Below are 24,245 nucleotides of genomic sequence, written 5' to 3' on the forward strand. Positions count from 1 at the left end.
CATTCTTTTTTGTGGCTAAATAGTATTCTGCTGTGAAACTTTCTTTATCTTATTTTACCTTATTTATTTCATTATATCAAATGTCACATCAAAGCTAACATGTAGTAGATTCTTAATAAGTGTCTATTACTGGGTCAATGCTGCAACTTGCCTCTCTGGCTCTTACACTAGATTAGTTTGTTGTTGCTTATTATTTAGGAAAAAATCAAGCCATGTTTTTCTCTATTCTCTTTTACCACAACAATCATTAACACAGAAGACTTCTGTGACCAAAGTGGTAGGGGTTCTCCCCACTACCAAGCAAGCAATAAACTTCTTCAGCAGATACCAACTGGGTGTCCTCCAATTTAATTTTGAACCTTTCTACTTGGAGATAGTGTCAGATCCCACAGATTGAGGGGTTTAGTCCCTCATATCCTGCAGCCCCTACAGACACCAGGCCCAAGTCCAGGCTGGAACTTCCTCCTGACTGGCTTGAAGCTTGGGGTTTCCACGACCCCCTCTTTGACTAATTTGCTAGAGCAGCTTACGAAGCTCAGAGGACTGCTTAAACCTATGTTTACCAGTTTATTATAAAGGCTATAACAAAGAATATGGATGAAGAGATATATAGCATGAGGTTTAGTAGAAGGGGCGTGGAGCTTCCATCCCTCCCTGGATGAGCCACCCTCCAGGAACATCCACATGTTAGCTATTCAGAAACTGTCTTCTTGGGTTTTTATAGAGGCATCATTACATAGGCATGATTGTTTAAACTATTGGCCATTGGTGATCAACTTGACCCTCTACCCCTCTCCCCTCCTGGAGTTTGTGGGGGGTGCTGCAGGTCCCAACTCTAATCATGCTCTTTTCTTTCCAGTGACCAGCCCCATCCTGAAGCTGTCAGTCAACATTGGCATACAAAAAGACAGTATTTTGGAGGGGGATGAAGACCAAATATATGTTTCATAGTATCACATTGATAGATTCTCATGACCTTCAAATCGGTACCATCATAAATTGCTTCTCAGTACTACCTTGGACTCCTTTCTTCTTGGAAAACTTTCTCTTTAATTTCTATCATTGATATTCTAAACATATTCATTTTTCTTATCAGGTGTCCCCTTGTTTTAAACTCTAGTATTCTTAAGATGAAGAGATGATTACTTCCCATTTCACTGACAAAGATTGAGGTAATAGTAGTGATGTGCCTAAGTTTATTGCACTCTGTCCTAAAAGTAACCTACACTCTTACCCGTACTTATCTTCGCCCAGTCTTACCGGATGAAGTTTTTCTGTTCTGTTCAAAGTTACTCTGTTTACGTGTCTTCTTTATCTCCTCATTCCATCTCTAGGAGCTTGTTCATTAGATGTATCCTGTAATCGCCATTTCCTTAGTGTCTTCCTTGTCGCTGCTTTCTTACCCTATATAAACATATTGTACATTTCCACCCTAAAAAGAAATATTTCCTGTCTTCATCCTTGTCTCTCTCTAGCAACTGTCTTATTTCTTTATTCTACTCCTCATTCATATACCACGTATATTTTGTAAATCACTATTTTCTAGTTCCAGTAGAGTTGTTAGTGAAAAGAAAACAGGTTTGAATACAGTAATACCTGAGCTCAGGAACTGTTATCTTTGATAACATTAGTCTTTAGTCTCTGTTTTTTATCTGTAAAATAGAGGTAGTAGTTACCTTGTTAGGGTTGTTTTAAGGATTTGTTTGAAGCTAATAGAAGCTTGGTCTTGACACACAGAAGATACTGTTTAAATGGTAGTAAACACTACTGTTTTGATTACTTGTAAGTTTTTTGTTTTTAAAATATTTTCTAGTTTGTAATTATGTTTTTCAAATAGTTGAGGTTGCAGAGTAATTGACCTCAGGAAAAATATAGTGTTAGTATATGTGGAAAATTAAGAAACTGAGCTTATCCTAAGGTTATGTTTAACTCATTTGATTTCTTCTTCCCTTCCCCTTCCGTTTTCTCTTTCTCCTTCCCTTCCCCTTCCCTTCCTTCTCTGTCCTTTTCCTTCCTTCCTCCCTCCCCTTCCCTTCCCCTCCCCCGCTCCCCTCCTCCCTCCCTCTCTCCCTCCCTCCCTTCCTTCCTTCCTTCTTTCCTTCCTTCCTTCTTTCCTTCCTTCCTTTCCTTCCTCCTTCCCTCCCTCCCTCTGTCCCTCCCTCCCTCCCTCCCTCCTCCCTCCCTTGCTCTCTTGCTCTCTTGCTTTCTTGCTTTTTTCCGGGTCTTGTTTTGTTGCCCAGGCTGGAGTGCAGTGGCAGTCTCAGCTCACTGTGACCTCTGCCTCCCAGGCTCAAGTGATCTACCTCAGCCTCCCAAGTATCTGGGACCACAGGCACATGCCACCAGGCAGCTAATTTTATATATATATTTGTAGGGATGGGTTCTTGCCATGTTGCCCAGGCTGGTCTTGAACTCCTGGGCTCAAGCGACCCTCCCAGCTTGGCCTCCCAAAGTGCTGGGATTATAGGAGTGAGCTACCATGCCCAGAAATTCATTTGATTTCTGATGAAATTTTATCGTATGCTCAGATATTTTCTAGAAGACAGGATTTTGCTTTGTGCTTAATCATTATAATTATTGTAAGGTCAGTCAAGTTTCATAGAAGCCAAAATCATATTAGTACCACTTCAGCATTTTCCCTTTTTTGTTCTTCCATTTATTGATAATGAGATTAGAAGAAGCATGATGTATTCATAGGATATATTGTGTTATTTGAGGGGTGATAGAAAACTCTTTTTAAGCAAAAGTTGCTTATCCAGTGACCTATGATAATAACTAAGATTAGTTTAAATATTTTTAAATTACCTGTACAGACACAATTACTATAAGAGAATATAGAGGATTAAGAAATGCATAAAATACAGACCCTTTGTTTAAAAGAACATCAGTTGCAGTAAAAGAAGAATCAGGTATGTAACTATATAATCAGAATCCTTCCATAGGTGTCCTGGCTTTGAGGAGGTCAGAGAACTATTGTATGAATCATTCACATGGATGTTGATGTTGCTCAAAATTATGACAAGTCTTAAATTTGAGAGGAAGATTAGCCAGTTAGATCTTCAATGAAAAAGTGGTAGTGGCCATGAGTTTACGAGATTGCAGTGAGAAAGGATAAACAGTTGACAAAACCATGTGGCATGAGATTAAAAGGAGATGATTGATTTCATGGTAAGAGTCTATTGCTTCTACTTCTCTCTTTGTAAAACCTTTTAAAAAATTTTTAATGATAAAATTAGTATTGTTTAATGTATGAAAGGTAGGAAATATGAAGATATTCTGAAAAATTTAAACATTTATGTGATTAATATTTTGAGTGAGGAATTTGAACATTTTAGTAAATCTTACGGAAAAATCAGCAAAGAACTTTAAAACAACAACAACAACAAAACAGTGTATTGAGAACTTTCATGGTGGTATGTTTAGAGCACACACACACATATAACTTTGTCCAGTTGAAAACATTTTAAAAACCTTTGTATTAGAAAAATACTCATAAATACACAAAAGTAGACAAAAGAGAATAATGAAACCCCCCATGTACTCAAAACTTAGTTCCATAATTATCAACACATGGCTAATGTTGTTTTATCTGTATCTCCTTACTTCATCACCTATTTTCAGATTATTTTGAAGCAAACTTCAGACATCATATCCTTTTATCTGTGGATATGGACATCTAAACTATAGAAACAGTACTATATCACATCTAAAAATGAGCAATTTCTTATCAAATATCCACCCAGTTTACATTTCTCTGGTTTTTGTTTTGTTTTTTGTTTTTGAGATGGAGTCTCAGTCTGTCTGTTGCCCAGGCTGGAGTGCAATGGTGAGATCTCAGGTCACTGCAACCTCCACCTCCCAGGTTCAAGCAATTCTCCTGCTTCAGCCTCCCAAGTAGCTGGGATTACAGGCATGCACCACCAAGCCTGGCTTTTTTTTTTTTTTTTTTTTTTTTTTTGTATTTTTAGTAGAGACGGAGTTTCACCATATTGGCCAGGCTGGTCTCGAACTCCTGATCTTGTGATCTGCCCACCTCAGCCTCCCAAAGTGCTGGGATTATAGGTGTGAGCCACCTCATCCGGCCTCCCTGTTTTATAATTGTTAAAATACTCTTGTGTTTGAATTGAGACTCAGATATCTAAGTTCCATACATTGTGATTGGTTGATATCTCTGAAATATATATTTTTTTCTGTTAATTTTCAACTTCTTTAATTATACATGATAATGTAGATACTTTTCTGTGTAGCAGTCTAAGCATCTTTCATTCAGTATTGTTCTAGGTATTTCACATTTAAAAAACAGATTATAACGTTGTTTCTAATTGTTGCTGTTACATAAAAATACATTTGACTTTGGCATATTATCTTTGTTTTAGCAACTTTGCTATAGACATTAATTTAAAAGAAATGTGTCTTTAAATTACTTTGGACATTTTGTGTTTGCGTTGTCTTTAAATAACGAACATGATAGTTTCTCTTTTCTTTTTTTTTTTTTATTACTATACTTTAAGTTCTAGGGTACATGTGCATAACGTGCAGGTTTGTTACATATGTATACTTGTGCCATGTTGGCGTGCTGCACCCATCAACTTGTCAGCACCCATCAACTCGTCATTTACATCAGGTATAACTCCCAGTGCAATCCCTCCCCCTCCCCCCTCCCCATGATAGGCTCCGGTGTATGATGTTCCCCTTCCCGAGTCCAAGTGATCTCATTGTTCATTTCCCACCTGTGAGTGAGAACATGCGGTGTTTGGTTTTCTGTTCTTGCGATAGTTTGCTGAGAATGATGGTTTCCAGCTGCATCCATGTCCCTACAAAGGACACAAACTCATCCTTTTTTATGGCTGCATAGTATTCCATGGTGTATATGTGCCACATTTTCTTAATCCAGTCTGTCACTGATGGACATTTGGGTTGATTCCAAGTCTTTGCTATTGTGAATAGTGCTGCAATAAAATACGTGTGCATGTGTCTTTATAGTAGCATGATTTATAATCCTTTGGGTATATACCCAGTAATGGGATGGCTGGGTCATAGGGTACTTCTAGTTTCTCTTTTCTTATTGTTAAACCTTTTAATTTATTTATTGCTTTATTCCAGTGGCTCAGAGCTCCAGTAAAATGTTGAAGTAAATGACAACCATGAATGAAGTGTATGTCTTATTCTTGATCTCAGAGGGAAAGTTTCAGCTTTCACCACTTGGTATAATGTTTGCTGTAGGTTTTTGGTAGAAAGCCTTTGTCATTAAAAAAGGTCCCTTCTAGTCTTGGTTTGCTGAGATTTTTAAAAGCATAAATGGTGGTTAAATTTTATGAAACACCTTTTTTTTTCTCTTTTATTCTGTTCATGTGGTGAATTATGCTGCATTATTTTTGAATATTAAACCATATTTGTATATTAGTGGATTTGAGTTGATAATGTTTTGTTTAGGATTTTTGCATCTCTGTTCATGAAATTGATTGCCTGTCCTTTTTCTTTTCTTGTAAGGTCCTTGTCGGGTTTTAGTATCAAGATTTTGCAGGGCTTATAAATAAGTTGAGAAGGATTCTTTCTTTTACTGTTTCCTAAGAGTATGCACATCATTGGCATTTTGAAAATAAATTCACCAGTGCAGTCATCTGGCTTACTGTTTTATTTGTTGTAAGGTTTTAAATAAAATGTATGTATTTGTGTGTATTTGTATGTGTGTACATGTAAACACATACATAAATATACACACACGCACACATACATATGTGAGTATTCACTTTTTCCTATATGTTATGTAAATGTTTTCTTTTTGTAGGAATTTGATTTTTTTCATACATCATTATTTTGAAGCAAATCTCATATATCCTTTTATCCATATATATGGATATTTCACTCTACTCTCTTCTTGCTTGAATTGTTTCTGAGGAGAAGTCAGATGTATTTCTTATCTTTGCTTTTCTATAGGTTCAGTATTTTTTCCCTTTGGCTTCTTTCAGGATTTTTTATTTCTTTTCAATTTTCTTTTTCTTTTCTTTTCTTTCTTTTTTTTTTTTTTTTTTTTTTTTTTTTGAGATAGAGTCTCGCTCCTTCACCTAGGCTGGAGTGCAGGGATATGATTTTGGTTCACTGCCACCTCCACCTCTCTGGCTCAAGTGATCCTCCTACCTCAGCCTCCTGAGTAGCTGGGACTAGAGGTGCGTGCCACCATGCTCTGCTAATTTTTGTATTTTCTGTAGAGACAGAGTTTTGCTGTGTCACCCAGGCTGGTTTTGAACTCCTGAGCTCAAGCAATCCACATTCCTCAGACTCCCAAAGTGCTGGGATTACAAGTGTGAGCCACCGTGCCTGGTGCAAGAGTTTTCTTTTGTCTTTGGTTTTCTGAAGTTTGAATATGATGTGCCTAGGGATATTTTGGGGGGGCATTTATTCTGCTTGCTGTTCCCTGACCTTCCTGTATTTTGGTTTGGCATCTGACACTAATTTAAGGAAATTTGTTGTCATTATTGCTTCAGGCACTTTTGTGTGTGTGTGTGTGTGTGTGTTTTTTTTTCCCAGTTCATCTCTTTCTGATATTCTCATCATGTGTATTTATACCTTTTGTTGTCATCTCAGAGGTCTTGGATATTTTTGTTGTGTTTTTTTTTTTTCAGTCTTTTTTTTTCTGTTTGCTTTTTAGTTTTGGAAATTTTTGTTGTGATATCTTTAAGTCTTAAGATTCTTTCTTCAGCCATGTCCCATCTAATAGTGAGTTCATCAAAGGCATTCTTCATTTCCATTACAGTGTTTTCAATCTATAGTATTTCTTTTTTATTTGTGAAAGTTGTCAGAATCAAAGTCAAGTCATCTGTGTTAAAAACAAAAACAAAAACAAAAAACACCAAAAAAACCCCTGACAAATAGAATAGGGAAAGACTATGAGGGGAGGATTGTCACACTTGTATGCGTGATGGCCAAACTGTCATAAAAGACTCTACAAAAATCTAAGTCTTACACAAAGGCCATCGCAACCTAACCCAAAAAATACTTGCATGAGCACATCTGCCCAGCAACTTCCTGTCCAACCTTGGACTGTCATCACCCTTGTTATTGATACTTGTAGCCAAGACTAATCATTTCAAAACAATTATGTAATTTTCCTCACATTCCCTTTAAAACCCTTTGTCTGCCTTTGCCTCCCTGGATGCACATATAGTTTACTATGGCACCTGTATTCCCATTTCAATGCCCTATTCCTGAATAAATATTATTTTCTTTAAAGAGCCTCTTGCTGTTTATTTAGGTTGGCAGTTTTTTTCTTAGAATTTCTATCTCTTTCTGCTTATATTATCCAGCTGTTCTTGCATGTTGTTTCCTTTTTCCATTAGATCCCATGGCGTGTTATAGTTTTTCAAAATTCATGATATAGTAATTCCAACATTCTTGCCATATCTGACTCTGGGTCTGATGCTTGTTCAGTCTCTTCAAACTGTTTTTTTTTTTTTTTTTTTTTTGCTGTTTAGTATGCCTTATGTAAGTATTTGTACTTAGTATGTACTTATTTGCTGAAAGCTATACTGAGTGAATGAAACTGTGGTAAAGAGCTTTTAGTAGTGTATCGGTAAGGTGTGAGGAGAGGGAGGTGTTCTACAGTCTTATGATCAGGTCACAGTCTTTTGGTGAGCCTGTGCCCCTAAACTGTGACCTTCACCGGTGCTTCTGATTTTCCCCTCTTAGTTTGGACAGGATGGCTGGAAGGAGGGGCAGTGAGTTTTTCCCTTCCCCTGTGTGGAATGCTAGATGTGGTTGGAGTTGGGTATTTCCCTTCTCTCACGTGGAAGGCTAGAGGGAGCTGGACTTGGGTTTTCTTCCCAGAAGTAGAACCGCAGAGCTGGCTGGAGTATTTGAGTATTTACTTTCTCTCAGATAGGTTAGGCTCTGATATGAGCCCAGTTGATTAGGCTGTAGAAAAAGAATCCTGAGGTCAGGTCTTGTTAAGAATGGAATGCTCTGATATGCTTCAAAATGGTTTCTTTCCTCTTCTCCCTGCTGGTGGAAATATGAGGGGATTTTTCTCCAGTATTTATAGTGAGGACCTAGTAGAACTCCAGGAAGTAAAACTTAACAAAAACTTGAGAGCCCAATGATTGGCTGTCTCAGGAGTTTTCTCTCTCACACTTGTCCCTACTGAGCCTCCAGCAACCCTTCACTTAGAGTTCAGGCGACCCATGCAGAGTTTCACTAGTGATGCTGGAAGTGCACTCAGGAAGCGGAGGAAAGTCATGACACTACAAGACAAAGTTGAATGCCTTGATATGTACCATACATAGAGGGCCGCAGCTGTGGTTGCATTCCATTTCAGACAGACAATTTATCTTGTAAGCAGACAATATAAACTTATGGTATCAATAAATACGGTACTATAAATGTGTTTTCTCATCCTTAGGATTTTCTTAATAACATTTTCTTTTCTCTAGCTTACTTTATTGAAAGAATACAGTATATAATACATATAGCATAAAATATATGCTAATCAACTATGTTCCTAGTTACGCTTCTGGTCAACAGTAGGCTATGAAGATTTTGGGAAGGAAAAAATTATACATGGATTTTTTATGACACATGTGTTGGTGCCCCTAACGCTCAAGTTGTTCAAGAGTCAATGTACCTCACTGTACTCACCACTCTACTTAAGAAATAGACATAATTTATATTTATAAAAGTTTACATTAGGCTGGGCACGGTGGCTCACACCTGTAATCCCAGCACTTTGAAAGGCCGAGGCGGGTGGATCACAAGGTTAGGAGATTGAGACTATCCTGGCCAAACATGGTGAAACCCCGTCTCTACTAAAATACAAAAAAAAGGTAGCCGGGTGTGGTGGTGTGTGTCTGTAGTCCCAGCTACTCAGGAGGCTGAGGCAGGGGAATTGCTTGAGTCCGGGAGGCGGAGGTTGCAGTGAACCAAGATTGTGCCACTGCACTCCAGCCTGGCAACAGAGCGAGACACTGTCTCTAAAAGAAAGAAGTGTACATTATATACTAATATATAAGCATATATATAGTCTACCTAGTGATTACTTTGGCTTTTAGACACTCCCGTGGTAAATTAAGTAATTTTTTGCTATTAATTTATTTAAGGAAATTTTTCTTTAAACTTTTAGATGATACAGCAGTGTTCGAGTTGATACAGCTAGTTCCACCAGGTAATATATATTTATGTAATATATATAATATAATATATCATAAATTGATGTAATATATGATATAATGTATTACATATTGATTATATTCTATTATTTGATAAGGATATAATATAGTGTATTATATACTGATACAGTAAATGGACTTGGGAACTCATGTCAGTGACATGTTTTTTAACTTTAAAATCTCATCTTCCCAGGCCAGGCATGGTGGCTCATGCCTGTAATCCCAGCACTTTGGGAGGCTGAGGCAGGCGGATCACCCGAGGTCAGGAGTTGGAGACCAGCGTCACCAACATGGTGAAACCCCATCTCTACTAAAAATACAAAAATTATCTGGGTGTGGTGGTGGGCATCTGTAATCCCAACTACTCGGGAGGCTGAGACAGGAGAATCACTTGAACCTGGGAGACAGAGGTTGCAGTGAGCCAGGATCATGCCATTGCACTCCAGCCTGGGTGACAGAGTGAGACTCTGTCTCAAAAAAAAAAAAAAAAAATCTCATCTTTGCTGCTCTTCCCAAGTTAAGAACAGTGTAAAGTTTCTATTGTTGATCTACTACGTGTAAAATGTCACTAGACCAAAATAATATATACAGAAAGATTGTCATAAATGTCACTTTAATACATTGTTCTAAAATTGAATAGTAGTAATTGAAAATGGAAAATAACTTATCATTCTAAAATATTTTGTGACAGTCATAAAAATTGACTTTTAAGTTTTTGTGATTTTTCTAAAACTATATATTTTTATTGATAAAATAGTTAATTATCATTGTTTTCATGTGTTGCCTATTATTAGGGAAGGGAAGAGAATAAAACCTTACTTATGTAGTAAATGTTACAGTTCCCTGGAGAAGGCAGAGTTAAAATATAGAGGATAGTTTCATTTCTGATATTGATTTCTGTGATTATAGATGACATCTATATTAATCAAAATTTTTTAATGTGAAAAATGGAGTGCTGGCTGGGTGCGGTGGCTCACGCTTGTAATCCCAGCACTTTGTGGGACCAAGGTGGGCAGATCACGAGGTCAGGAGATTGAGACCATCCTGGCCAACATGTTGAAACCCCGTCTCTACTAAAAATACATAGCTGGGCGTGGTGGCGCGCGCCTGTAGTCCTAGCTACTCGGGAGGCTGAGGCAGGAGAATCACTTGAACCCAGGGTAGGGTGGAGGTTGCAGTGAGCTGAGATGGCGCCATTGCACTCCAGCCTGGGCAAAAAGAGTGAAACTCTATCTCAAAATAAATAAATAAATACAAACAAACAAACCAATGTGGAGATGGTAACTGACATATAAATGTTGGACCAACTTCATATTTTTGTAGTATGTTTCTGAAAAAGGAAAATGTGTTAATATTTTTAACATATCTTTATTTTAATTTTCCTTTCATAGAAAATAAACATGACCCAAAACAGGTATTTCAATAAGGCATCAGGCAATAGATACATGATACTTGATGATTTTGCTTCTAAATAGAATATTTTGTTATAATTTGAATCATAGGATATCTTTCTTGTAGTGGGTGAAACACTGTCTACATATGACGAAAATACACGGGATTTCATGTTTCCGGGTCCAAACCAAATGTCTGGACATCACGATTCAAACCGCCAGGTTACCATGAGGAGGATTTCTGGCCTTCGAGTAAGTGCTTGCAATTTTCTGAATCAGTTTTTGATGGAAAATCATTGTCAGAAACCACCGCATAGCGCTTGCCATCTTAAATGTGAAGAACAAATTCAAAGTGTAATTTAGTTTACTTCTTGTTTTTTAGTTTAAATCTTAATTGTTTTAGATTTCAATATGTGACTTAACCATATAAAGATACTTCTTTATAGCAATGTAAAAATGGACTAATACAGTAAATTGGTTACTTAAACATATTAAAATCTAAATGAAAATAATTTAATAAAAAAAGTGCCATTCAAAATTTTTAAAATTTTAATTGATATTCTTCAAATCTGTGTCATCCCCTTCTCTCCCCATCCCCATCCCATCTCTGTCTCTCTGTCTCTTTCTTCTCTTTATTTTTTTCTCTAAGGAATGATAACAAACATTTGAAAAAATACTCAAACTTATTAGTATTCAGAGAAATCCAAGTTAAAAAACCATATGATTTCATTTATATAGCTATAAGATTGGGAAAATTTAATAAATCTGATAAAAGTGAAAAAATTAGAATCTTTTATATGCTGCTATACCATTCGATATGGTTAGGCTCTGTGTCCCCACCCAAATCTCATATTGAATTTTAATCCCTATAATTCTCTTGTGTCAAGGGTGGGACCTAGTGAGAGGTGATTGGATCATGGGGGTGGTTTCCCCCATGCTGTTCTCATGATAGCAAGTGAGTTCTCACGAAATCTGATGGTTTTATAAGTGTTTGACATTTCCTGCTGCACATACATTTTCTCTCTCGCCTGCTGCCATGTAAGATGATGTGCCTCTTCCCCTTCCACCGTGATTGTAAGTTTCCTGAGGCCTTCCCAGTCATGCAAAACTGTGAGTCAGTTAAACCTGTTTCCTTATAAATTACCCAGTCTCAGATATTTCTTGATAGCAATATGATAATGGATTAATAGAGTAGATTGGTACTGAGGTAGTGGGGCATTGCTATAAGATACCTGAGAATGTGGAAGTGAATTTGGAACTGGGTAATGGGCAGATGGAGGAACAGTTTGGAGGGCTCAGAAGACAGGTAGATGTGGGAAAGTTTGGAACTTCCTAGAGACTTGCTGAATGGCTTTGACCAAAATGCTGTTAGTGATATAGACAATGAAGTCTAGACAGGGGTTGTCTCAGGTGAAGATGAGAAATTTGTTGGGAACTGGAATAAGGGTGACTCTTCCTATGCTTTAGCAAGGAGACCGGCAGTGTTTTGCCCCTGCTGTAGAGATCTGTGGAACTTTGAACTTGAGAGAGATGATTTAGGGTATCTGGTGGAAGAAATATCTAAGCATTCAAGATGTGACTTGGGTGCTGTTAAAGGCATTCAGTTTCAAATGGGAAATGGAACATAAATGTTTGGAAAATTTGCAGCCTGACAATGGGATAGAAAAGAAAATTCGATTTTCTGAGTAGAAATTCAAGCCAGCTATAGAAATTTGCAAAAGTAACAAGGAGATGAATGTTAATCACCAAGACAATGGGGAAAATGTCTCCAGGGCATGTCAGAGACCTTTGTGGCAGCTCTTCCCATCACAGGCCTTGAGACCTAGGAGGAAAAAGTGGTTTTGTGGGCCAGGCCCAGGGTCCCTGTGCTGTGTGCAGCCTAGGGACTTGGTGCCCTGTGTCTCAGCCATTCCAGCCATGGCTGAAAGGGGCTAACATAGAGCTTGGACTGTGGCTTTAGAGGGTGCAGGCCTCAAGCCTTGGCAGTTTCCATGTGGTGTTGAGCCTGTGAGTGCACAGAAATCAAGAATTGAGGTTTGGGAACTTCCGCTTAGATTTCAGAAGATGTGTGGAAACGCCTGGATGCCCAGGCAGAAATTTGCTGCAGGGGCGAGGTGCTCATGGAGAACCTCTGCTAGGGCAGCCTGGAAGGGAAATGTGGGGTCAGAGCCTCCACACAGAGTCCCTAGGGCAGTGCTTAGAGGAGCTGTGAGAAGAGGGCCACCGTCCCCCAGATCCCAGAATCGTAGATGTACCGACAGCTTGCACCATGTGCCTGGAAAAGCTGCAGACAGTGCCAGCCAGTGAAGGCAGCCGGTAGAGAGGCTGTACCCTGCAAAGCCATGGGGCGGAGCTGCCCAAAACCATGGGAACCCACCTCTTGTATCAGCGTGACCTGGATGTGAGATATGGAGTCAAAGGAGATCATTTTGGAGCTTTAAGATTTGATTGCCCTGCTGGATTTTGGACTTGCATGGGGCCTGTAGCCCCTTTGTTTTGATCAATTTCTCCCATTCGGAATTGTTGTATTTAATCAATGCCTATACCCCCATTGTATCTAGGAAGTAACTAACTTGCTTTTGATTTTACAGGCTCATAAGTGGGAGAGACTTGCCTTGTCTCGATGAAACTTTGGACTGTGGACTTTTGAGTTAATGCTGAAATGAGTTAAGACTTTGGGGGACTGTTGGGAAGGCATGATTGGTTTCAAAATGTGAAGATATGAGATTCGGGAGGGTCCAGGGACTGAATGATGTGGTGTGGTTCTGTGTCCCTACCCAGATCTCATCTTGCAGCTCCCATAATTCTCACGTGTTATGGGAGGGACCCAGTGGGAGATGATTGAATCATGGGGATGGGTCTTTACCATGCTGTTCTCATGATAGTGAATGGGTCTCGTGAGATCTCATGGTTTAACAAACGGGAATTTCTCTGCACAAGCTCTCTCTTTGCCTGCCACCATCCATATAAGGTGTGACTTGCTCCTCCCTGCATTCCACCATGTGGAAGTGTAAGTCCAGTAAACCTCTTTCTTTTGTAAGTTGCCCATTCTCAGGTATATCTTTATCAGTACCGTTAAAAATGAATGAATACAGTATCTATCTTAAAGATTTATTATCTCTGATATACTAAGAGCCTTCTTAAGAATGTTCACCTGTTTGTTCATAATAGTGAAAAATGGAAATAATTGATATGTTAGTAGGAATTTAGATAGATTAGTTGTAAAACATTTATGTAATGGAAGTACATATTCATATACCTAAAATTAAAAGCTGCATCAAGTGACAGCTTACTCTCTATCCTTTACTATAACTTCTTTCAAGTTCTGTGGATGATTTGAAAATATTTTATTGCTGAAAGTAAGTCTTCCATGCAGAGAAACTGAGAGAAGCCCATGCCATTTCAAAAGAGGAAAAGCAAAAATTGTTCAGCTTGAAATTATTTGGATAGACCTTTAAAACTAATTTTGTAAAATATTAGAGTAGTCTGAATAAGGAGAGTGTTGATATATGAACAAATATAGTGAACTAAGTAGTATCTCCTGTAGATTTATGATATGCCCTATTCCAAGAAAAAGCAGCTTCATCTTAATGAAAGTATAAAAGTTGACTAAGTAGCAAGTCTATAAAACTATACTTTATTTGGGGATATTTCAATGTCCATTAGCGAGCTTCTGTACTATGAACGTCTTCAAAGAGTATTTCAAGATCTGTGTGGAAACATACGATGAACAAATAATCACATTTTAAAATTATGGTCTCTTTAATGTAATTTAAAATTCTGTAGTATACCAATATGGTAATATAAACTCAAGAGTATGGAGCATTAACAGGGATTTACTTTTCATCATTTAATTTGAGTTACTTTTGCATTTATTTGGAAGATGATGGATTATTAAAACAAAAATATATAAAAATTAGGACTTTTAGGAATGGCAGTTTGAAGAGATTGAGAGTTCTTATAAAACTAGACAAAATTTTCACAAACAACAAATTCAGGATACTGGAAACTGACAAAGTAAGACAAATGAAGAAGTTTTCATGCTTGAAAAACTGCTAAAGCTTTGGGAAAAACTGGCGAGAGTACTAACATTCTTGCCTGGGGTGCTGTTATATTCTGTTTGGTAATTGAGAACTAGAGTTTATCTATTCTGGAGCTAGGTGCAAAAATCAGCAGCTTAGCTACCAGGGGGAACAGAATCACTTTTGGGCAGTGGCACAAATATTATGTCTTTGCCAGCTAACTGTCGTGGATTCAGTTGGAGCAGATGAAGAAACCCCACAGCTTTGCTAGGCAGAGCTCTAACTGGGGCAAAGATTATCTGCCAGAAAGTTGACAGGGAGGTCCTGGGAGTAAGGTAACAATAAAGGGCTGAGATAAACTCTCCACCTATTCTTGGCTGACTGTGAAACTGCCTGTCAAGGGGAGACAGCGAAAGTCCAGCCAAAAGTGAAAGCCAAGGGAGACTGAAGTCCTGGCTGCAATTTTGAATGATTTCCTAATCTACACACAAGTCATCAGTAGAGGGTAGGACTCCTATGGGTTCATTGCATGACCACTTACCTATGCATATGCAGGTGAGATTCCTAGAAAGAATCAAAGAATAAAAATACATAGAACATATATAAACTGAACACCAAATTGGCAGTTCTAAATCTAGCCATATCTATCATTATATTTAAATACGAATAGGAAAAATGCTTCAATCAGTAGTTTGTTGCCCTGGCAGAAAACAATGCACTCCTTCTGGGAATTCTTGTGATTCTGCATAATCATCTGTAAGTCCCAGGCTATCCTCCTGAAGCCTTTACTATGGCAAGGATTCAGACAACTTTTGGGATTAAATTCTGGCACTTTGATGGATGAACTGAGTAACCTTTGGCAAAGCACCATAACATGGAGATATCATGGGGTTTTTGGGTGGATTAGTGTAAACTTGTAAATGGTTATAGCAGTGTCTGGCAAGTAAACACTCAATAAATGTTAGTGGTAGGATGATAGCCATGAATATCACGATGGTGAGGATGGAGTAGTGATGATGATAATATCTCCTGTTCTAGAATGTGAACTCTATAAAAACAGAATCTTTGACTTTCTCATCTTTGAATTTAACTCTTTTTTTTTTTTTTTTTTTTTTTGAGACGGAGTCTCATGCTGTTGCCCAGGCTGGAGTGCAGTGGCACGATCTCGGCTCACTGCAAGCTCCGCCTCCTGGGTTCACGCCATTCTCCTGCCTCAGCCTCCTGAGTAGCTAGGACTACAGGCGCCCGCCACCGCGCCTGGCTAATTTTTTTGTATTTTTAGTAGAGACGGGGTTTCACTGTGGTCTCGATCTCCTGACCTTGTGATCCGCCCGCCTCGGCCTCCCAAAGTGCTGGGATTACAGGCTTGAGCCACTGCGCCCGGCCTTAACTCTTAACACAGTACCTTGCCTGGAGTAGGTACTTAATACATGTCTCTTGATTAAATTGAATGAATGAATTGCATCTTGTTGTAGACTGCATAGATGAACTGACATTTCAAATGGTGTGATGATTAATTTTATGTGTCAGTTTGGATAGATTATGGTGCCCAGTTATTTGATCAAACACAAGTCTAGATGTTATTCTAAGAAGTATTTGATAGTTGTGATTAGTATTTACAATCACTTGACTTTAAATAAAGGAGATAACTTTCGAGATTACTTTGGCAATTTGAGTGGGCCTCATCTAATAAATTGAAGACCTGAGGAGGAAAAGCTGAGGTTTACTGATGAACAAGGGATTCTTTTGTTTTGTTTTGTTTTTGAGTCAGAGTCTTTCTTTGTCACCCAGGCTGGAGTGCAGTTGCAAGATCATGGCTTATTGCAGCCTTGACCTCCTGGGCTCAAACAGGAATGTCTATAGTGATTGTCCTGTCCCTGCTGCACATGTGCACCTTGGGCATGTGTGAGGCAGATAACTTTTCTCTTTAGGTCATATGTCTTCTGATTGTGAGAAACTGTATTTTAGGAGCTGTACATAAAGAACTTCACCTCAGCAGCCTTATCTATACCAGGATTTTATTTAGATGCCAACATCCTGGATTTCAGGCTGAAGTTGTACAAGGATGAGATTTTAATTCCTTTCTTTCTTTTTTTTTTTTTTTGGTAGAGCATGAATGTATTTTGCATGTGAGAGAAATGTAAGTTATTTGTGGTCAGAGAGCAGACTTGTGGTTTTAAATCTGTGCACAAAGTTTTTGCTACTCCTTCATTGAAAAGGTAGCATAACTACTCTGTCCTTGAGTTTGGATTATAGTTAGTGAGTCTAATGAATAGAATGTGGTAGGGGTGACAGTGTTAGATTCTGAGACTACATCATTGTGGCTTCCTTCTTGCTTTGCTCTTGGATCATCCACTTTGATTAACTAGAGCTGCATCATGAGGACACTCAGTAGCTCTTTGGAGAGGTTTATGAGTTGCTGAATGTTCTTGCCAAAAGCTAGAAAGGAACTGAGGCTTCCAGCCAACAGCCCTGTGAATGAACCTTCTTGAGAAGCAGATTTTCAAGCTCCAGTCAAGTTTTCAGTTGACTGCAGCCTAAATGACATCTTGACCACAATTTCATGAGAAATTTCAGCACAGAAACACATAGCTCAACCTATCTCAGATTTCTGACCCATAGAAATTACGTGAGATAATAAATGTATACTGATGCTTTAAACCACTAAGTTTCAAGGTAATTTGTTTTGTAGTACTAGGTAATTAACAAGTAGATATAGTGGATATCACTATTAAGATATGGTTGTAGAAGAACACACATTGAAAAATGTAGCCTAACTACTCTTCTTGAGTGTAGACTGTAGTGATTCTAATGAATAGAATGTGGTAAGAATGACAGTGTTAGATTTTCGAGACTACATCAGTTCAGTCAATTGTTAGGCAACTCCGATTTACCTTTTCTTTTAACATGTATGATGTTTTTAAACTTAGCTGGTCACAGACTTGATTTGTTGAGGCCAAATGTAGGTATTGAATCACAATTGCTTTTGCACTGACCTAATATTTTGGTCAGTGTCTGATTTTTACTGTATTAGAATGAAACTGCCCTGTCCATAGACTGTATTCTTTAATGTTTTGGTGAATGTGTAATTGTGTGCTTCCAAATATTTTCACAGATACTTTGTGACTGTCCTTTCGAATTTTACCATTTATCTCTGTTTATTTCAAACAGTGTTCAAGGTGGTGATTGAAATGTTAGAAATATAAGCCACGTTCATTTCTAGATATGAATGTAAGATACATTATAGGAAAAAATGTTGGCAGAATTAGTAGAGACTTATCTTTTCTATTTTCAAGAACTATATGCCCAGGAGCTGGGTTTTTTGTTTTTGTGTTTTTAAAATTTTAATGGACAGGCCAGACCCAGTGGCTCATGCCTGTAATTCCAGTGCTTTGGGAGGCTGAGGCTGGAGGACTGCTTGAGGCCAGGAGTTTGACACCAGCCTGCATGACATAGTGAGATCCTGTATCTACAAAATAATGAAAAAATTAGCTGAATGCGGTGGTGTGTCCTGTAGTCCTAGCTGCTTGGAAGGCTGAGGGGAAAGGATCACTTAAGTCCAAGAGTTAGAGTCTGCAGTGAGCTGTGATGGCACCACTATACTCCAGAGACCTTGTCTCTAAGAAAAAAAATTAATTGAGAAATACAAATTGTATATATTTATGATATACAACATGATGTTTGATATATGTATACATTGTGCAATGGCTAAATCAAGCTAACATTTGTTTCTTGACTATATAGTTGAATATGTCTTAAGTTGTAAAAGTAAAAAGCTGAAATTTATTAAGTATGTTTATATATTTATGACTATAATATGTCATAGTTTAAAAATTTAAAACAATTTGACAGGGAAATACTTAAAAATGAAAAAATAGACTAATTATTTTATAAAAGTAATATAATCACTCATAATGGAATCATCAGCAGAGACACTGTTACTTGCTAACATTTAGCCATTACTATGTTGTCTTTATCTTTAATAAAAAGTTCAAACTAACAGTGAAACAGCTGAACTTTGACAGGTGTTTGTTACTTCAGGTCATATTCTTATCATTAATAATTATTTCTATTTAAATGGAAATGTCTAATAATACCCTCTTTTTTCTTCTCAGGGAAGTTCTCCAAAGCTGGAATTTTCTACAACTTCAGTGATTACTGAATGTCTGATAAGTTCAAGGAAATGCCGCACTCAGGTTAAAATTATTTATATAAAGTATTCAATGGTTTAATTTATTTGGTCATATTTGTGGCCTTTTGGCAAGTGTTACTTATTTTGGCTGCAGCTCTTTTCACTTTTTGGGGTGTCAATTTTTAGTTGAAGTAAAACAATATAGGTATTTAACAGTTTGGTTACATCTTAGTAAATGTGAGAATGAAAAGCTTGGTATGTATGATAGAGGATGTTATCATGTGATTATTATTACTACTGTTTTTTTTACTTCTTGGACCTTTTGATTTTAGTGCACAGAAATCAAGCTACCATAAAGATGTTAGGATCAAGTAATCTCACAGAGATCTAGGCTTCTTGAAATGTTATGGAAGTTACAGGTTACTGCCAAAGGTTCAAAGGATACCTTTTTTAGCAGAGTTATCAGACTGGGATACTGGTGTTTAGTGAGTATGGTTTCTTGACTGTCTCTGATTTCTTGAGGGACTGTTGCTCAGTTTGGTGGCCATACTGGTACTGCCAGATCAAGAGTATCTTGAACATTCCAGCCTAAGGATCATCTGTGTCTTTGAAAAAAGCCTTTAGTAAGCTGAGATATCTGGATCTAATACTCCATTTGTCTGACTTCTTGTTTTTCCTTTTTTTATATTTTTGAGACAGGGTCTCACTCTCTTGCCCAGGGTGGAGTGCAGTGGCATGCAGCTTTGATTTCCCGGGCTTAAGCGATCCTTCTGCATCAGTCCTGTTAGTAGCTGGGACTTTAGGTGCATGCCACCACATGCGGCTAACTTTTGTATTTTTTTGAGATAGAATTTGCCATGCTGCCCAGGCTGGTCTTGAACTCCAGGGCTCAAGCAATCTGTCCACCTTGGCCTCCCAAAATGCTGGGATTACAGGTGTGCACTAATGTGCCTAGCCTAGTCTGACTTATTACTGAGTCACCAGGGTGGCTTACTTCCTTGTCCACAGGTTATCTAATAATGTCCAGATATCACTCATGTGCAGTTGCACTGTGATTGGGTAACAGTGACCTATCTATGATGAAGAGCCAATAATATGTATAGCCCAGAGGGCTCAAAAAGGGCAGGACTGGGCTTATCATGGAAGGAGTGGATTGTTCATTCACTGCATTATCAGTATTCAAGTAAATTTGCTGAGGATGATAACTGTGACTTAAGCCAAGAAAGGTAAAATATAGAATTATTGAGGGGAACATTCTTATTTTATTTAGAAAGATATTTAATAATTCAGAGTCAGGCTGTAGTTATTTATCTTTTAGATGCAAGCTGAAACACAGCTTTTAGAGCTCTAAAAACCTATGGCTGCCAAATGCAGAGATATGTTATTGACTTGTTTTAGAGATGTGCACTGTGCACATTGTAAATGGTTAGAAATGCTTTGCCTGGACTCAGTTTTTTTTTCATCACACTGGAGTATGTTCTTCCAATAGATGGATAGAGAAGTAATTTTTTCTTTTTAACATTTTGTTTGAAACGTAGCATACACATAGAAAAGTACATACATTCTAAGGGTACAGCTTGGTGAAAGCTGTTTCTGAATGTAAAGCCATTACCCATTTGTAGTTTAATTGTACTTATGAACTAACATTTCCATCTGGAAACTTTTGACAAGACTTTTCCATTTTATTTTTATTTTTATTTTTTTTGACTTGGGATCTTTATTGAACACAGATATGAGAGAAAAGGCATTGGTGTTATTATTTAAGGAAATATGTTTTCTTTAGATATTCTTTCCAGAAACAGTTTTGGGTTCAAATTCCTCATAAGGCTGCTGTAAAAATTAGGGAATATATGCAATATGTCTGGCATGTAACATTATTTAGAATATTGCAGCTGTTACTAATGATATATTTTTTAAAGAAATTAAGACGGGGAGATACAGAAGACAGTAGTTGAAATATGACATAGAAAAAATTACCTGGTAGGCACAACACAATATTCACTTTTACATTAAAATTCTGAATGTTAACACCCTTTGATTGTATTTAAGAAGGTGATAAGTTTACTTTTTAAGGTGAATGTTCATTACAATTAAAGTTTTAATAGCAGTAAAGCAGCATTTTTAGTTTCAAAGACAATAATACAAACTATTTTTACTTTTGAGAGGAGTGAAACTGTAAAAACATGTTTAGGTTTACAAAAATACTTGTAATGATCTTTATTCCTTTTGGCACTTTATTTTCAAATTGGATGTTTTGTCACCAATTGAATGGACTGAAAAATTAAGCATATTACTATGAATTTTCTGGAATAAAACTAGTTTTCATTTCTACTCATTGTTTTTACCTACTGCAAAGTGGAATTCATTATTAAGTAGTTAAATATCAGTAGTAACTTTATGAATATAAATTTGTTAATCTGCTGTATCACATAGCTTTGGTTGTATTACAGACCTCACTAACTTAGTGGCTTAAAACAGCAAATGTTTCTCACAGTTCTGTGGATCTGCTGGTTGATTTTTTTAATCTAGACTGGTTGGCTAGGGATGAATGGTTTAGGATGGCTTTACTCACATGTCTGACAGTGGCAGATGTTTTGCCCAGGGAAGGATCTTAAATTTCTGGTGTTGAACTTGATTTCAGCTGGGATGAGATAGTCCCATCATCTATCAGGCTAAGAATTCCAGCTCATCATGTGGTGGCAGGAAGGTTTTTAGGAATAAGAGAGGATAAGCACTTTTCAAGTCTCTCTCCTTGTGCTACATGTGCTATTTTCCTGTTGTCCAAAGCAAGTCACATGGTCAATCAATTTTATAAATGGTATAACACAGTCACTTTTTAAAAGTTTTACTCGGCATGAACAGGATCCATTAAGGAATAACTAGGTTAGGCAGCATGCATTTGTAGTAAATGCTACGTAATTTATAACTTTCTCTAGTAGTATGCAGTATTAAAAGCTTTAATAAAGAAGATGAGGTTAATTAAGGTTTGATATAATCAGAGGTAAATATGTAAGAAGGAACTTTACAGCATTGCTGAAATGGCTGATGATGAGTTTAGTTGGGTCTGGAGGTAAGAGATACTAAAAATATGTAAAGAACTTGGGGGAAGAGTTCTAGGGACTGAGGAGGTGAGAAGGGTAAGTAACAGATTCAGTGAGTAAGAAGTAGGTTGAAGAAAAGAGGTTTTGGTCAGCAAGGGATTTTAAGAATTGGGATGCAAGGGATCTGCATATTTAGGAAATCCAAGATGGAGTAGAATTAGATAATTAAAGCTGAAAAACAAACTCATGATTCCAAGGTCTTAGAAAGATTCATTGCTTGAATGTTTTAGTAAACTCAAAGGTCATTTTTATTGCTAACATTCCTTGCTTCTGTAAGTCTGTGATGTCATAGAGATGGGTGAAATGGATATGGTAGAAAAATTCTGAATTACTTTTTGAAATCATTGAACAAGGTGGAGAAGGTCCAGAAGCATACCACGAACTATAGAAGAAGGAAAGATGAAGTAATCTGATGCAACTGGTCTGCATGAAATGCATAGACCATTGTCCCAGCTGAAGCTTACTTTTCCAATTAGGAAAATTAATTTTCTTTCCTGTGTGTCCACTTAAAAAATTTGACTCTTCTTCATCCTATTCACATTTGTATTTTATTCACTTAGTTACCCTTAGCAAGTAGAGAGGTGTTGAGGAAGTAGAGCAGGAGGTAGGATTGGTGGCTTTTAAAAGTGATTAAAGTTAGGAAGACATTTAAAAATTCTCAGCAGTTCATTTTCTTGAATTAAAAAGCTTCTTATAACTCTGGATAGAGTATCAAATATTATGTTACTTGCTTGGAATCCAACTATTAAGGCATTTATAAGGCAGAGATTATTTGAATAAGATGTAATTCTAACAGTAAAAAAGTTAGAATTATAAAATTTTAGCCTCAAAATTTTTAGACTGCTAACCAGTTTTATTAGAAGATAAAATATATTACTAAGTTGATAATGTTTTTTATGTTTCTAATTTTATAAAAATATGGGACCAGAATTAAGATGATATGTTTATCTGTCATTGTGAGGTTACAGCTTGGAAGGGAGCTTAAAAGTATGTATTGTAATCCAAATAACACATTTCATTAAAATATGTATAGAGTTCTTTATATTTTTGTGTTGTACATATATATATATATATATAATTATAGCAGAAGAGATGAAACTTATTTTTATAGTTTTATCTTTAAAGATTTTGTAATCAACTAATTTGGCATGTATTTTTAACATTACTAAACATAGTTCTCTTATATAGCCAATTACATGAATATTTAAATATATTTGATAACCAATGTTTGCACTTTTTTAGTATACTGAAAAATAATTTTTTTGACTTTGTTTCTTAAAGTTTTCAAGTGATTAAGTATTGGGCTTTAATTTTTATAAAGTCCTTGTTAGTTGGACTTAAGGAAGTTTGAGACAATGTACTTTAATAACTACGGCAGAAAGAGTTATCTAGGAGAATGTGGATTTGACTTATCACAGGATCAGCACGGATAGGAAGGACTGATCCAGTTGGCTTTGATAGATTTCGTGTGTCTTATTTAAATTACTTTTTAAATTTTTTCCCACCAATAGGAATTTTAAAAATCCCCTTTGACCAAGTTAATTTTTGTTTTTTATGTTTAGGATAAATTTATTTACCATTTGGCTCCAGTTGAAAAATCACATGGCAGACTGCAAAACAGAACATCAAGATCACAAAAGAAAAAATCCAAGTCACCTGAGAGAAGTAAATACTGTATAAATGCAAAAAACTACGAACAGCCTACAATTTCTTCAAAATCACACTCTCCATCTCCCTACACAAAAAGACGCATGTGTGAGCTATCTGAAGACACCAGGCGGCGGCTGGCCCATTTAAATCTGGGACCCTATGAGTTCAAAAAAGAAACAGATAAACCTCCATTTGTGATTAGACATGTATGTGTTCTCTTAAGTATTTCTGTTTGAAACTGATCAGTTTTTCCCCCCAAAAAAAGTTATTCTGAAATATCTTTCAACTTCTAGCTTATATTAATACTTTTCTTTCCTGACTGCAACCCTGGCAGTCTAAGATGGAAATTAATTTAGAATGAAAGAACTTGGGTTTTTTCAGTCTTCAGACCTGACAGAGATCAAGCTGTGTTATGAATGCCATGTTAAATCTCTCAGTACCGGTTTCCTTTCTTCTACAGTAGATATCATCATAACTCTACCAACTGAACTTGGTTGTAATTGGCATTAGTACTGAAATGGCCGAGTAGGGTTTTAAAAGAGAACCAAATATTCTTTATGAAAAGGAAGACCCTCCTTTTTCAAGTTTCAAAATTAAAATGGAAAGTAAGTTTCCTTTCAAATTACATCCCTTGGGTAAGCTTTGTATAATGGATCTTCGAAGCAAATTGTTGTTTGATGGTTATGGGAAGGCCTTTGAAAGTGCAAAAAGTTCATTTAAGGGTAACCTAGTTCTAATCTTTCTGTACTGAATTGTGCTGTTGATATAGTTGAAATTTAGAGTCTTGTGTT

The 24,245-nt window shown here is 37.0% G+C and overlaps 1 protein-coding gene across 7 annotated transcripts in view; it reads left to right on the forward strand.

The window, feature by feature from the left end:
- Positions 1–24,245, forward strand: part of SPATA6 (spermatogenesis associated 6) — a 178,886-nt gene that overhangs the window by 48,370 nt on the left and 106,271 nt on the right. For 5 of the 7 annotated variants that reach the window (XM_028844159.2, XM_077991547.1, XM_015139044.3 and 2 more), the window contains 4 exon segments: positions 9,113–9,154; positions 10,677–10,801; positions 18,687–18,767; positions 23,367–23,660. In XM_028844159.2, coding sequence (XP_028699992.1) covers positions 9,113–9,154; positions 10,677–10,801; positions 18,687–18,767; positions 23,367–23,660 — 542 coding nt within the window. 7 annotated transcript variants of the gene reach the window in all.

Source organism: Macaca mulatta, chromosome 1 (genome assembly GCF_049350105.2).
Source record: "Macaca mulatta isolate MMU2019108-1 chromosome 1, T2T-MMU8v2.0, whole genome shotgun sequence".
Lineage (NCBI taxonomy): Eukaryota > Metazoa > Chordata > Mammalia > Primates > Cercopithecidae > Macaca > Macaca mulatta.